The 15,761-nt window shown below is 37.4% G+C and overlaps 2 protein-coding genes across 2 annotated transcripts; one reads left to right on the forward strand and one right to left on the reverse strand.

The window, feature by feature from the left end:
* The first annotated feature begins 811 nt into the window (after positions 1-811).
* On the forward strand, positions 812-1,791 carry LOC116708541 (interferon alpha-inducible protein 27-like protein 2A). Its single transcript, XM_032546413.1, has 4 exons — positions 812-959; positions 1,063-1,074; positions 1,186-1,347; positions 1,501-1,791. Exons 1-4 carry the CDS (start codon positions 950-952, stop codon positions 1,584-1,586), a joined length of 270 nt encoding a protein of 89 aa, XP_032402304.1. The 5' UTR covers positions 812-949; the 3' UTR covers positions 1,587-1,791.
* A 2,580-nt stretch (positions 1,792-4,371) lies between these two features.
* Positions 4,372-12,923, reverse strand: LOC116709452 (cytosolic 5'-nucleotidase 1A-like). The gene is made up of 6 exons (XM_032547994.1): positions 12,192-12,923; positions 10,627-10,794; positions 10,353-10,482; positions 7,156-7,278; positions 6,868-7,052; positions 4,372-6,587 (listed from the first exon to the last, which is right to left on the reverse strand). Exons 1-6 carry the CDS (start codon positions 12,312-12,314, stop codon positions 6,216-6,218), a joined length of 1,101 nt encoding a protein of 366 aa, XP_032403885.1. The 5' UTR covers positions 12,315-12,923; the 3' UTR covers positions 4,372-6,215.
* Between the last annotated feature and the right edge of the window lie 2,838 nt (positions 12,924-15,761).

The following is a 15,761-nucleotide window of genomic DNA, read 5'->3' on the forward strand; positions in this document are numbered from 1 at the left end:
AGAAGTCATTTATTGACAGTGCAATAATTATTCTTAACCAAACTAAATGATAACATTTACCTACAGTGTGCTAAATGTTTTGCTCTATTCACAAATTGTTGATAATGTGATTCTATGAATATGATTTATAATTTTAGAGTCAAAGGAAAATTTCCATGTTAATAGACTAAATAGGTTTATCTTATTTTTTCCTATATGTAAGACTCTACCAATAAAATGTCTCTCAGAATAATATATATGGCACCGTAAAAACAAAAATGTTAATATTTGCTTATATCTGTTTAACAACCCTGGTTGTAACAACCTGGGTTGTTATTCTGCTGTGTACCTAATTAATTTGTTTGTTATTGACCTTTGCTCAATTAAATTTCTTACGTATGCATTGCAAATTCTATTTTTATTATAGTTGATCATGTTGTTTTTCATGTCTCCTTATTTCGTTTGTTTCTCCTATAACTGATGGCGATATATAGATATTATTTATAATGTATAAAAGTATTGTTTATGTCATTTAAATGACATAGAGGCAGTAGCTGGCCCTGAAAGATGCGACTATGGAGCAGATTTAGAAGTACACCGAAAGCTACAAAATTGGTTTTAAAAACTGTGAGCTGCGCTGAAGTAAATAAAATAGACAAGTTTAAATACATGCTGAGAGTGAAAATCCTTCCTAAAGGTGAAGATATATCAAAGATTTCAAAAGAAAATAAAAACGGGAGGCCGCGGATCATATAGGAAATAGCGCCTCCTTCACTTCCGGAGTGTAATGGTCCCATTTCCAAATAAGGTATGAGACTAACAATGGTCCTTCCCCGCCCCTTTCTGCTTGCTGCTGCGAGGTCCTTCTCCGATCTTCTGCACGGAGTTTTGTTTTCAGAGAAAAGAAACCTAAGTGCTCTTGGTAAAAGAACACAGTTCCTATTCAAGGCTTGTTGAACAGAGGGCAGGCATGGATCCAAGTGAGTGCTCTGTGATCTGACTTTATTTGTGTTAATTATATAATAATGAGTTTTAATGTGGAGAGATGAACTGATATATTATGATTTTATCTTTCCGTTACAGTTGTGGGAGCAGGTGCGACACACTCGACGAATCACATTTTAGCTTTGAGCTTACTTCGATTATTTATTTTTTATTTATCATTATATTATGTCTTTTCATTCTGCGGTGTCTTTCCATCTGCAGCAGTGGCATTAGTCGCAGCACCTTTCGCTCTGACAGCTGTAGGTTTCACGTCAGGTGGGATAGCAGCAGGTTCCTACGCTGCGAGCATGATGTCTTCAGCAGCAGTTGCCAACGGAGGCGGAGTGGCAGCTGGAAGCGTGGTTGCTGTTTTGCAATCAGCAGGTTAAAAACAATGTTGGAATACATTAATTGTGTTTCTTTATCTTCATTTGCTGCAAAACTTGTAATAATCTCTTCATAAGAATATATCAAAAATGTTTGTAGTAGCTTGAGATTCTGTTTTTACTTATCAAGTATCAATGTCAAATGTTGCAGGTGCTGCTGGTTTGTCAGGCGCCACCAGTGCAGTTGTAGCCAGTGCAGGGGCAGCTGCGGGTTGGGTGGCCAGCTTCTTCGGCTGAAAATCACCTACAAAATACTTATATTGTTTATGTGTAGGGGACTATACGTATGTGCTAATACTCCTGACGCATTGTGTTGCATTATGATGTAAATCAAAATAACTGTTTGAGTGGAATTTGAAACAAGACAAAGTTTTTCTCTATCTCACAAAATGTAAACAATTTGTTACAAAATGAAAGAGCAATAAAAGTCTTATTGAAAGTTTTTGGGGTTGTGGTCTTTTAAGTGTATCAGTTTGAAAACTTTTTTATAGCATAAGTGAACGCCATCTATACTATGTCTTATTTTCAGTGCCTTGACTTGCTATAAAAGTGATAGTGAGGATAATTTGACTGGAACATAGAGATTTAAAACTGCTTTTACTTTCTCTTAGTCAACATGACAAATGTTATCTCATGGCTTTGGAAATAAGTGAGTTTTGTTGTTTATATAACTTACTTTTCTAATATTTACAGCAAAGTAACAAATATTTCTGGTGCAAATACTACGGCATATCATAACACCCCAATAACAGCAGGTTCTTAATGCTGCAGGGATATCATACTGTTGCTAATGGAGGAGGAATGGCAGTAGGAAATCTAGTATCTCTTACAGTCAGCAGGTAATTGTGTTTAAATTTAGCTTTGACTTCCCATGTTGATACTGAACAAGATTTTGGATTCCTGCAGTGCGGCAACAAAATAATTTGAACAGATGTTTCAGTTTTTTATGTTTTGTCACTGTAGTGGCGATTGTTTGTCAAACCAAACATCCAATAAAAGGTTCCATCCGCCACTATGAGGTACTGGGGTCCAGATTCTTCACGCAGGCACAAAAAGTTTAATGTCCAAACTTGTTGATTATCTTGGTTGCTTTTATTTTTCTTTTTCAGCAAAACACTTATAACGTTCAAACTTTCCTTTGTTGCTCCTATCTACTTCTGTCTACTTCTGTTGCACTGGTGCTCTGGTCACCTGATCATTATCAACATTGTTTTTCTGTTCAGTATATGAATCTCCTGCTTCATGCAACCAAACCTATACATTGTCCATAAAATCAGAGAATGTCGTCACCTTGGACTGAAAATACACAGATTGCCTTTTCACTTCTTCTTCTGGTAATGGCAAGCTTAAAAAGGATTCATGTAAATCGGTTGCATCTTGATAGCATTTAATAAACTTGACAAAGTCAGAAGACACTTTCTTAACATTTTCTTGTGACGTCATTAATGCGGAAATTTTCTCCACTAATTTTGAAGCTTGTTTACACTTTAAACTTCGTTTTTCTTGACATGTTTTTATGTAAAACTCAAAACCCTTTTGTGTGAATTTGATGTTTCTTTTCTCTTGCGACATCTGAGTGTCCTCCTCTTTGCTCTTTACATCAGACATTTTTAGCGATCCTTTGAATTATTTCAAACATTTAGAAGCAGCATAATCTACAAGGAATCCACAGGACAAAGCACAAACGTGTCTCTTTGTTTAAAGAGGTTGATTTGTGTGAACAAACATTTCCATGATGGGCGTCGGCACACGTCTTTATCCAATTAAGCGTCAACTTGTCACATCAAACTCATCTCATCAGTCTTTGCAGTGAAATAATGTCTTTAAACTCCAGTAGTTTCACCGTTTTCCTTTACGGCTTGAACAATATTGCCACGTACCAGCTTGATGAATGAGTGACGTGTCGATCCAGGCCTGACGCTTGATTTCAACGACGATCCAAAACCTTTTGTTTGACGGTAATCCTTGAGATCCATACATCCAACATGTCCATTAATGCGGGATTATTCCTTTTAGTCCACGAGTTGGTTCTTTACTTGATCCATGGGGAGGTTTTTACTTGATCCATGGGGAGGTTTTTACTTGCTGTAGTGGCGATTGTTTGTCAAACCAAACATCCAATAAAAGGTTCCATCCGCCACTATGAGGTACTGGGGTCCAGATTCTTCACGCAGGCACAAAAAGTTTAATGTCCAAACTTGTTGATTATCTTGGTTGCTTTTATTTTTCTTTTCAGCGAAACACTTATAACGTTCAAACTTTCCTTTGTTGCTCCTGTCTACTTCTGTTGCACTGGTGCTCTGGTAAAAACCATAGGCCCCAAACCCAAATGCCCGCTGGTCCTTTACCAGGCCCCTACACTTATAGAAAGTGGATTGATCCACCTCACTTCCTGTCTTTAGAAAACAAATAAATAAGAACAAATAATAAAAACAAAAAATAAATAGAATTGACAATTATTAACCTGCAAATAATACAAAAACTAGAAATGTAAAAATAAACTAACAAAATTCAAATGCATAAAGAAATAAAGAATAAATAGCTCCAACAGTCACAGTTAGAGGTTTTGGATTATCAAGCAGATTTTAATATTAGGCAAACATAATCATACTGAATTTCAAAATGCAGTTCAAATGACTGATTCAGTCATCTGAGGACATAGCTATTCATTTTGCTCTATTTGGGAACATAATTGCACCAATTGTTAAATCACTAACTAGCTATCATTAACCTCACTTCCTGGAAAGCTGAGCTCAAGTTTGAATGATTAGCGCCCGACTTGGACATTCAAGACATGACCTAAAATGAACCTGTCTAACAACAGGAAGGATGTCAAAGAACAAAACGAAAAAGAAACTTAGCTAAATAAATTTAAGAACAGAGAAGAAACAAAGGCATCTATCAGTTTGGTCAATTAGAAAGACATTATCCACATGGGGAAACTATCCTAGAGTAACTTCACATCCCAAAATGATCACCCAGTTGTTACACACATATATAAAAAAAAACAGAACATCTAAACCAGAATTTGATTCATTTATGGTTATTGTTTCTGATTTAACAACAGGAAAGGGTTCAATAAAGTGCTCTCAAAGTACTTTTCAAAACATACATACACACACAAACATGAAAAACTGCAGACAACTTGGGGTTCAGTGCCTTGCTCAGGAGTACATGTGACAGGAGGAAGCTGAAATCACAACCACAACTTACAGAACGCAAAATCCCTCTTTCTACTGAGTCACGGTGGTCTAAGTCTTGTTTATGCCAGATGGTAATAAACATTAAAAGCAGCATTTTCTGACGCACCACGGTAGGACGTTGAAGCAGGGGAACAACATGAAGTACTGGTGGAATATCCACCTCTGATGATCAAGACTCATTAAATTGAATGAGGTCACTAAATGTCCACTTCAGGCTTTTACAGATGTTTTACTAAGAAGCCTGACGTAATTAATGATCTTTGAAAAACAGAGCTCTGTCGCCCCCTGCTGACAATTGAAAAGAAATGCAAATATTTAGACAAAATCCCTTTGGTATATTTGTAAAAACTCAAGGAGTTTCTCTCTTGATCTTTATTTAAATAACTTACATAAAAAGATGAGGAGAAGCTAATTTCCACAGCAATTAATAGATAAGCAAATAAATAAAATCACCGTTCTGATGAGAGAACTGGATACAATGATTTGTTTAATAAACTCATTTGGTTTTAAAAGCGATGATATTGCACACTCCTTTACAGAAACTGACACAAATTCCACATTTAACAGCAAACATTACCTTCACCACAAGTCTGTTTTGCCATAACATTTTAAACATCACATGAGGCAGGCTTTAGCATTGGACATGGTTAACATTCAGAAACAAGCAGCAAACATGAAGAATGTAGCAGTGATTTTAACAAATGCTGAAGCTCCTGTGGCCTACATAATCTATTTATCAAGGGCAAACAAATTCAAAAGTGATATTTGCACATGATTTCATGTTTTGAAACAAACATGAACATTAATTATTTTTGCAACAAGTATAATGCACAAAAAACAAACAAAGCACAAAAAGAAGCAGTATCACCTAAAGGAAAGAACTGGGATAAAAGGCACACTTTATGAAGTAGAATTGCACAAATCTCCTAATTTGCATAAAACTGGAACTTACAAAAATAGTCATAATTTTCTTTTTCTTATTTCTCGATAAATACTGGTATTGATGGATCTTTCAGTTTTACTACGTCTATATTTATTTATTTTTTATTACATTTCTATCTCTTGATGGGGGTAAAAATATAAAAATCCAGAAAAATACATACTTTTTGTATATTAGGCACATTTCCAATTGAAAATAACCTTATAAAACATTTATTGTGGTCACTGAGGCTGTTAATAAATACTTGTATTTGTTAACCTGGAAATGATCATTTCCAGGTCAGTTTTGATCCAATAATGAAATAATAAGGAATCCTATAGCTTCCTCATTTTAGCAATGTTAGTAAATTTTTAATTAATTTCAAAAAGCGTATTAAAATCTGTTTAATTTCTTTATCACAAAATGGCAAAATGATTACAAATTAATGTTGGTGAATTATTATTAATATGCAAACATTTCTCTGTCAAATGGCTTAATGTTGCTTTAGGAAATACAGCTAACACATATAATAATAAACATTTATCAACTATTTATCTACTCTAAGGTGCTGGTAAGGTTATTACTATAAGTATTTTTTGGTTGATGTAATGATACATATCAAAAAGTGCATCAGTTAGATTTTAAAATTAAAAATCTTTCACTCTTAAACAGTTATTACACTTATCATGCAGCAGAAAATGAATTCCTGGTGGACTCCTGAGCCTCTAAAATGCTACATTTCTGTTACTTAATTGAAGAAATCTCTTTGTCTTTTAGTCCTTTTCTCTCTGGAACCCTTTGAGCGATCCCATAGGGCACATGGCATGCCACTGTTCCCATTTCAGCTGCTCCTTCCACATGAAACATCTGGTCGTCAAAGAAGATGTGCGGCCTTATCTTCTCTAAGATGGGACCCTTAGGTGCCCCTGCGAGAAAAAGGGCCTCGTCGATCTCTAGACCCCACGACCGCAGAGTTTTTAGGGCTCTGGCGCCGGAACTGGCTGCACTGCGAGCCGTCACCAGGTAGGTCCTAATGGGGCAGTCCATGCGCTGGCCTTTGGCATAAAACTTCTTCTGGAGCTTTCCTAAAACTTCCAGGAAGCCTTTCAATGGTCCCTGTGGGAAGAATAGAATAAAGTAGGTGATATACTCCACACTTTGAAATTCTGCATTTAGCCAAAACATTTGCATTTGACTTCAAAAACTTCAAAGAAAGAGAGATGTACTTATTAGACTAAGAGCTCTCTGTAGATACTCAAATATTTGTACTGTTTCCACAGTACTATGAAACAATTTAGGAATAATGCAAACAAGAATCAATGTTGCCTTATAATTTATGTAACTATACAAAAACAGGTTTATGGCAATGATAAGTGCCCCATTTTGTGTACTTTACATGGTCCAAAGGCTTGTTCTCGTGAGCCTTCTCATGCTCAAAGAACTTGTCCAGTCCGTGAGCCTTATAAATCTGCTCCGATTCATCTGAGAAGAGCACGGCATCACCATCAAAAGCAACGCGGAGCTGAGTCTCTGACACTTCTGTCATCTTCTCCGGGGTAAACATGGTGGCTGCTGCTATACCTGGTTCACAACACATTTCACACACATATAACTCGTCAAAAATAAACTAGTCAAATGTCGTATTTGGAGACCTAGAGTGTAGGTCCCTCTGTGTTTATGATACCTTGTTCCAGAGCTTCGTGAACTTTGAATGGGTCAGAAGACAAGTAGAGGTTGGTGTTGTAGGCCTTTAAATAACCGATGGGACTGTTTCCTCCAGTCATACAGAATCGCTCAATGAACAACTCTGGAAGAGAAGAAACGTAATGAATGTTCACAAATCTGCAGATGTGCACATTCAAATGCAGATGTTTGACCCAAGCTAACCTGGCAGTTTAATCACTTTGCACCAATAAAAATGGCTCAAAGGAATCAAATCTCGGTTGCAGACCGATGTCAGCGTGAGACAGTTGTTGCCTGTACCAGTCCTTCAGCTACAGATACTCCCATTGCTCTCTTCCAAAAAGAGCGCAATGGCAATGATGGCAATGAGTTGCCATCAAAAAACTTTAGCAGGAAGCGTACCAGAAGAACTGCACAAGAAGTATACCAGTCATATGCATAAATATTACCTTATCAGTTTTACCTTCAGTGGATGTTAATATTAAAAAATGCAAAAATGCAATTTCTTTGGTTTTGTTCAGTAGTATGATTCCAATGCAAACTTAAACGATCTGCAGATGCAAGTTGTCCAATTATACCACTGCTGTTAATCTGAAGCAACTGAGTTGTGCGCCGTAACCAGAACTCCTGGGTAATGCTGCCTTTATATTCAAAAATAGCACAGACATGACAGAAAATCCCTCTCAAAGCTTGTAAGATTTATTCCTTTGTGTTGCATTGTTATGTGTGAACGATGAGAAAGATCCCACTATAACGACAGTCAGTCCCAGTTCAGCCAGCAGGAAAACACCTCAACACTTTCACACGCACATCAACACAGGAGCTGATTGTGATTGTGAATGGGAGATTGTGAACAACTGAGGCTTTAAAAAGTCATTTAATAGTGCAGAATTAGCTGTTCCACTGTGTATTTTTAGATCACATTCAGTTTATTTCTGTTTTTGGAGTCATCTTGTAGTCAGCAGCAACATCTGGACTTCATTTACAATATTTCATTACTGACCTGAAGAGAACTTATGAGGGAATAAAAAGACCCAGCTGCTGAGACACTCTGCTTTTTGTTACGTCCAACAAGGGCACAACATATTTGAGGACAAGTAGGCAAAACTGAGGGTTCAAAAAATTATTTTATTTTAAATCTCTCTTGAACTTTTCTTTTGGCTCAGCTGCTTTAATTCTCTGTGGAGGAAAGAGAGAGAATTAAACGTCCTCAGTTCCCTGTGTCCCAAAAACAAAGAAAGGAACAAACAAAAATCCCAAAAGTATAAACAGAAAGGTGGACCTGGTGAGCCGATCAAAGAGAACAAAACGGTACAGCAAAAAGGAATTATCCAAACTCCAACGTATGTTAAACAAAAGTCATTCAACTAAAGTCAGTACAAAACAATCTAGAAAGAAAAAAAAGCAAAAATGATTATAATGTGCCCGAAGCACATAACACTTTTATACAGCGGAAGATGGATCCACAGACTATTCTAACGGGGAGCTACAACCAGTCATGAAGAATAAAATAAGCATAACATCTACTGTAAGTGTAATATTTTCATTCCCTCAGATTAACGTGAAAATAATCTCTAAGAGGAAGGGCAAACCTGGGTCAAACTGTGGCAGTTTAATCTCAGTCACAGATCTGTTTCCAAATCTTCTGTAAATCACTTATCACCTGCTTAGTCTCTTGAATAAAACCCAATTCATCATCAAGCTCTTCCAACACATCTGCAGTTTGTTGTTTGCTGTCCTGTTTTATTTTTGACTCTAACTTCAGTGATGTGCGAAGAACGTCAAAGCAGTCAGTGAGGTTACTGTGAGTACATTTTAAGAGAGCTACATAAAGAGATATAAAATACCTCTCTAAAGAGGTTTTTTCTTCAGATTTGTACATAAGTTTATGAATAAGGTAAAGAAATCTCTGAATGCTTCTGAGAGTATGACTGTTTTGCTTTTTAAGAATGTCATCCTGTTAAAACTGCTGCTGCTTTCAATTGTTTTGATCAGCAGATTTAGCAGCAAAATGGATAATCCTGCATACTTGAACAAACACACTTAGCGGTATAAAGTGAGGCGTCATAAATATTTAATTTACTCTACAGCAGACAGGAAATTGGCTGAAGTGGTGGGAGGAGAAAATAATATATAAAGGACACTACAAGATAATCTGTTCAGGTTTTGCTCTATTTTAGAAATCTCAACCTACTTTCTGTGCGTTCTGCAAACCCGCTTGTTTTTAAATGCACCTATTTATATCTAAATTACTTTTTATTTCAAATATAATTTAATCAGATTAAAGTAAGACAGATTAAATTTGAGCAGATTTAAAATAACAGTAATAATAATAATTTAAATTATATATTTTAATCAAAAGAGCCATTTATTTAGAGACCTCTTTCTGACATAACAAAAAGAAGTAGATAAAAAAAACAAAAAAAAAACTTGTGTTTATGTTCAGTGTAAAACAAACAACTTAATAAAAAGCAGAACTGGTCAGGAAAATGGCATAAAATACTTAAAAATATGACCAAATCCATTTTTTGTACATTTCTTTCTAGACAAATTAGAATATTATTAAAAACATATTTGTTTCACTTATGTGGTTTAAAAGTCAAACTCATATCAGGAATTGTTTTCACATAGAGAGCTACTTATTTTGCGAGCATTTTTTTTTTTTCTATGGCTTTTGATGATTGTGTCTAATAAAACACAAAACTCTGTTTCTCAGAAGATTAGAAATTATTATATAAGACCAGAAAATTAATTTTTAATTGATTTTTTTTCACGTAATACTTGATTGAGGTTCTTTTTGTCATAATTACTGCTTCACTGAAGCGGGCCAGGTAGATTAATTATCAGCACCTGGCTCTGCTGAGGCAGGAAGCCCAGGTGGTTTCAGTAGCACCCTTTGATCACATGACATTTGAATCAGATGCATTGTTGGGCCTTATGTCTCTTATCTTCCTCCTACTTCATACCCTAAAGATTTTCTATTCAGTTTACCTCAGGTGTGTAAATTGGGCCAAATTAAACACTGTACTTTTAGCTTTCACTCAACTTTTAATTAATATGCGTCCTGTCTCTGTGTGGTTCTTGAAGGGGTTTTTGGAGGGTTGTAAAGAATAAGAAAAGCATCAAGTTGCCCTGTAGTATAGGTGACAGTAGGAAAGCCTTCACATGCTAGGAATGATCAGTGTATCAACAACTTACGGTGATGATTGATGGTATTGATGAGTCTCAGGCCGACATAAGCGTGGTTGTTGGTGATGAGAACAACGTCAAAGAGCTCCTCACTCTCAGGATAAAGGTCCCTCAGCTGAGTGTTGACTGCCTCCAGGGCCTGGGAATAAAACCAAACCAGATGTGTGTTAAACTAAAGAGAGTTTGAATTCAGTGCAATAAGGAGAAAATTGAGAGGGAATCAAAACAATGACACACCAAACACTGGCTTTGAAAATCAGCTTTCATTCAATGGCCCTCTGACCTTGACAAAGGAGAAGGCCGGTCCAGGGCTGAAAGGCTCGGTTTCATGCGCCACCTGATACTTGATGTACTCCTCCATACCCTGCTGCTCGAAGATCTGCTGCTCCTTATCCATGTTGAAGAGGACTCTGGACGACACAGCGATGGTGATAGAGTTCTCTGGCTTGGGCTGGAGGGTCGCAGGTTTAACACACGTCATTTTAAACTGGACCTGTTATTTCTATACGTAATTATCTAAATCTATGCTGAGAAGAACAGACAGAACAAAAGTAAAGCGAGAGAACTGCTGCGACTGAAAGTGAGTGTGACATGAAATGCCTTCCGATACTGATAATGCTGCTTCACATACCAGAGTTTTGAACCTGTTAACTCTTTGAGTGTCTGTTGCCCACTGTAGTGTTCACTTGATTACGTTTGAACACATTTTTATGAGAATTTTAAAATACTGTCTTAACTGCAGCTTTAACATGTTTGCTGGATGAGACAACAAATATAATAAACATTCATTTTTTTAGAGTTGTGTTTTAATTTTTTATGGAGCATAATTTTTTATGTTGCTCATTTACTGGAATTCACCATAAAATATCTCTAGTACAGATTTTCACACAATTATGGCAAATAATACTGATTTGACAGTCATCGAGCAGATAGTCACTGACATCATTCACAGGGATGAGATTAAGGAAATGATAAGCATGCTTTATCCAAGTACATCATTGGACGGTTGAGTGCAAGGAAAAACTGTGATAAAAAATATAAAGCTGTGTAATAAAATGTTGTTGTTTTTTTTCAGAAGACTCTAGACAATTTCATGCTTCCATTCCTCTGGCAAACTTGATGGACATGTGTTCATTTTCCAGTATGACATAACAACCTGCTCACCTGACCAAACAAATCAAAATTTCCCTTGTGTTGCTTTATCTAGAAGTTTTTGATTGCCTTCATTCTGGGCTGCACTGATGTAATATTTCATGTAAAGTAACTTTCAGGCAAGTATAGGGGGAATATACTGTGCACTACACAAACTGAGCTGATATTTCTATGATATACCTAATTTATTTTATTGAGAAGTGGAATTTTCAGTTATAAGTTCTAATCCTCAAAATTATGTCAATTAAATGTGGATATTTACTCTGAGATGCAGAAGCTTGCCTGTGAGCTGCGTTAGCCGGTCACACTCAGGTCACTGTTTGTCTTTATCTACCCTCCTGATCTGAAACATGACCTCTGCAGCTTGCTCGTTTGTAAGCTGGTACAATGGAGCATCCGATCCTGTTTCACATAGAATCATCAATTTTATTTACAACGAGCTGGAACCTTTAAATAATTAATTGGCTATTGACACCAATTTCAAACTTTTCAGTGAAAAACATTTTAGATGAAATTTAAATATTCTCTTTGTTGCTCTTGTCTAAGTTACAATAAATTAAGGCCACTCTGAAATTATTTGACGCATATACTGTATCTGACTTCATTTTGACCTCATATAATAATTACCTTTACCAACCCTCTTTATGCTCTAGCTAATCCAGTATTAGGGATGATGAAATCTATAGAGATACTCACAGTTTTTTTTGAGGGTGTGGATGGCTTCAAAAGTGCCTTAGCATCTTCCGATGAGTTCTGGCTGCCGTTCTTGACCACATCTTGTCCACTGATTGTCAGAGTCTGAATGCTGCTTCGGCTCATTGTACTGCTTCAGTTCACAGCTCACACTCAGGATCACACCGAGTCCCAGTGTGTCCCCCCCCCCGCCCCCCTTTTTAAAAAATGTACTTTAAAAATACTCTTATAGCAAAAGCTCCAAACAAAATTCACTCTTCCCAAATTTAATGCAGTCTTGCAGCCATCAACACGTGAGCTCCTGGGGCACTTAGATATAGAAATATGACATACTGCAGTAAAGAAGGAGGATGCAGACAAGATTCAAGCTGTGACCTTGGTTTGATATATCCACCATCGTTTGGAGGAAAATCCTGGATCGGGTCTTCAGTGCTGCACTATGCTCTCCTCTTTTGCACACTCTGTCCTGACTTCAAGCCATTCTGCATCCTCCCACCGTTAACTCTTTCAGTGTCAGACTCCCCTGAGTCATAGCAGAGCATGTGATTGAATCTAGATGACAACCGGTTGCTGCGCATTATGGGACGTTAACCGTCTGAGTGTCCTGATACGTAAAATGTCTTTATCTTTCACCTCTCCTCATGCAACAGCTGACTCACAATTTTCTATCAGATCACGTGTGCTCGTCAGAAGGTGTTAAGTATTACAGCAAAAGGTACACTGTAGATAAACTATTTCATAATCCTGCAAAGCATTGTGGGAACTGCAGTCCATCTTGGCTCTCTCGTTCAGAGTCTCCTGAAACCTCGCCAGGTTGTCGCAGGGACTGAGTTACAAAGCAGCAGTCCCAGTTTCCAGGCAACAAGCATGGAGTCGAAGCAAATGGGACACTCCCATACTTTCTATACATCTGATTGGCTGCATTGACTCCATTTGAAATACATCATCCTCCAACCCCAGCATCCAGAAACAGGCAGGTGAGGCAAGGAGGAAAGATGAAAGTAGATGCTGTGCTTTGAAGAGCATTAAATTATCATTAATAGAGTTAATTTAGCTTTTATCAAACCAGAAGGCAAGGTGGTTTCTGGCAGGAGATACTAAGCAGGACCATGGATTAACTAAAGGAAGAAAAAATAAAACAGACACACTTTTAAAGATAACAGACCACCACAAGCATCGTCTTTATACGACTAGCACTTTTGGAATAAAACATTGAACTGTTATATATTTTGATATTTATGTTACTTTCTGTGTTGGACCAAAACTAAATGTATAAAATACAAACGAAATTTCTGATATAGTTAAAGAATTTAAAAAATATCAGAAAAAGTGTAAACTTATTTCTAAGATATAATATTGGTTTCCTTAAAATACTTAATGTATCAGAGGTGTATTTCATAGAAACAAGGGAAAAAATATATTATACTAGGAAAAAAAGCACATCTATATGTCTGTTACCGGTATATAGATATAGTTAGTGATCAATACAAATGGTTTAGTAATATTAGACATAGAGAAATTTTATGAAATTTATTTTAAAAATTATACATTTTTAATGAAATTTATAAAGAATTTTAAAAAGCAATAATAAATTTGATAAAAAGATCTACAATTTGTATATCTAATACAAATTTCACAGATTTTTTAATTAGAAACTTTACAAAGTATGGTGCAATAAATGAAGTAAGACTGGCGATTCTGTAAGCAGTCACCTCTTGTAGTTGATAGTTAGAGCCACTAGAGTGCAGCAGAGAGCCTATAGTTCCTCCCTTAATGCTTCAGTTTCATTCATACCTTTGGGTGGCTGTAGACAAAGAGGATGTGAAAGAAACACTGTTAGAGGAAGTTGACTAAAAACTTTGTGTTCTAGTATCTTTAAAAATGCAGCTAGTATGCTGAGTCAATCAAAAAGGGGGATCCTGAATCTATGGTTTCATACATTTCCTGATTTACAAGAAATAACTTAAGTGTAATAGTAGAGATAAAATTACTTCTTGAATATCTTTGCAAAAATAAAAAGGTGACACATTAACTTCCATGGTTTTATAAGTGTTGGAGTTCTGAGTTAAAAAGCAAGCCTCTGATTTCTGTCTGTCTTCGTGTCGGAGCCCAATGCTCAAATGGGGTTAACAGGGCATGGAGACAGTTGGGCCGCACCCTCTGAGCTGATTTGAATAGCACCGGCTTTTTGGCGCGAGGCTGAGGGTAGGCCGTCTTTCTTCATGCCGGCTGTGCAGCCACTCCTCCCTCCCTGCCCTTGCTGAGCACCCTGCAGTGGCGGGAAACGCTGGCGGGAAAGAAAAGCGGTAAAAGGCGGGTTTTGGGGGGGAGCTTTAGCAAACCTGCGCTGTACCTTGGAAACATGTCAGACATTAGAGGACACCTCGGAAACAAAGGTCAATAGGAAAAAAAAGCAGGAAGAAAGAAAGCAACTCAACTCTACCTCTTGTTTCTGCTTTAAACTGGAAGACAGATAAAGATAGCTGTGGGTGGAGACAAAGAACTGAGCATGGGAGGAGAAGACCAGAACAAAGAGGGTAGCAGCCTGGACAACCCCCCCTACTCTTTACATGGCCCCACCCCCCTAACACAGCCTGAAGGCTTGAAGCAAGCCAAATGACTATTATAACCTTAATCAGACCTTTAAAGCAGCTACTCAGGCATGTTCACCACCACTAGATTCTTTGTTCTCACAGGGATTCTGCTTAAACAATGCACCATAACCAAAGTCGAGTAAAGGTCTTTCTTTCTTTTACTGCTGAGAACAGCCTTCACGCTCCAAACTAAAGGATCCGGAAAAAAAAGTTCATTTGCGGACCTGGCAGCGCAGGCAATCAGCAGTCACATAATTGGATTTGTTGTTATTAGCTTTCAGAGATTGAGGGTTACCCCAGCCTCCTAATCCATTTTACCAGTAAAACAGGTATCACCTGAGTGGGAGCCAGTGTGGCAAATTTCACCCATTACAGAGCAAAATAAGCAGCGGTTCCTCCTCACTTCCTGCCTCCAATGAGTTTAACACAAAAACAGGAAGCCTGCAGAGCTTGTGCATTTCCTAGATCTTATTACGCTGCGTCTTTTCTTGTGTTTCACACATACCAGCCTTCAGTGGGGTGAGCGAAGGAAAACAGAGGTAGTGATTGTTACATAAGCAACATGGTATGATGATCTATTAGAGGCCCTGACGACAAAAGCAGTTTCATGGAAGAAGGATCTGCAGTCAAAAGAGACAAAATGTGCAATTAAACACAACTTACATTCCCCATCTGATAAGATAGAGCAAGGTATAGTGAGGCTTTTATCTGCAGAATGATGCAAATACACCCCAACGCTGCAGTAATACGCAAATAAACAGGACTCCTGACAGAGCAAGATGTAAAAACTAGCAGAGAAGTGTTGGTTGGTGGAGGAGCAACAACTAAGAGGGTTGTTAGGGGTTGAAAGGGGGTAGGGGGAAGGGCAAAGTCTTCAAAGTGGGGGGGTCAGAGGGTGACGGCACTGAAAGGGGCTAAATTCAAAAGATGCAAAAAGAGTCCTAAACTCAACAGAAGCAACCTTACACCGCAGGGCCAA

This window comes from Xiphophorus hellerii, chromosome 19 (genome assembly GCF_003331165.1).
Source record: "Xiphophorus hellerii strain 12219 chromosome 19, Xiphophorus_hellerii-4.1, whole genome shotgun sequence".
In the NCBI taxonomy this organism is placed as follows: domain Eukaryota; kingdom Metazoa; phylum Chordata; class Actinopteri; order Cyprinodontiformes; family Poeciliidae; genus Xiphophorus; species Xiphophorus hellerii.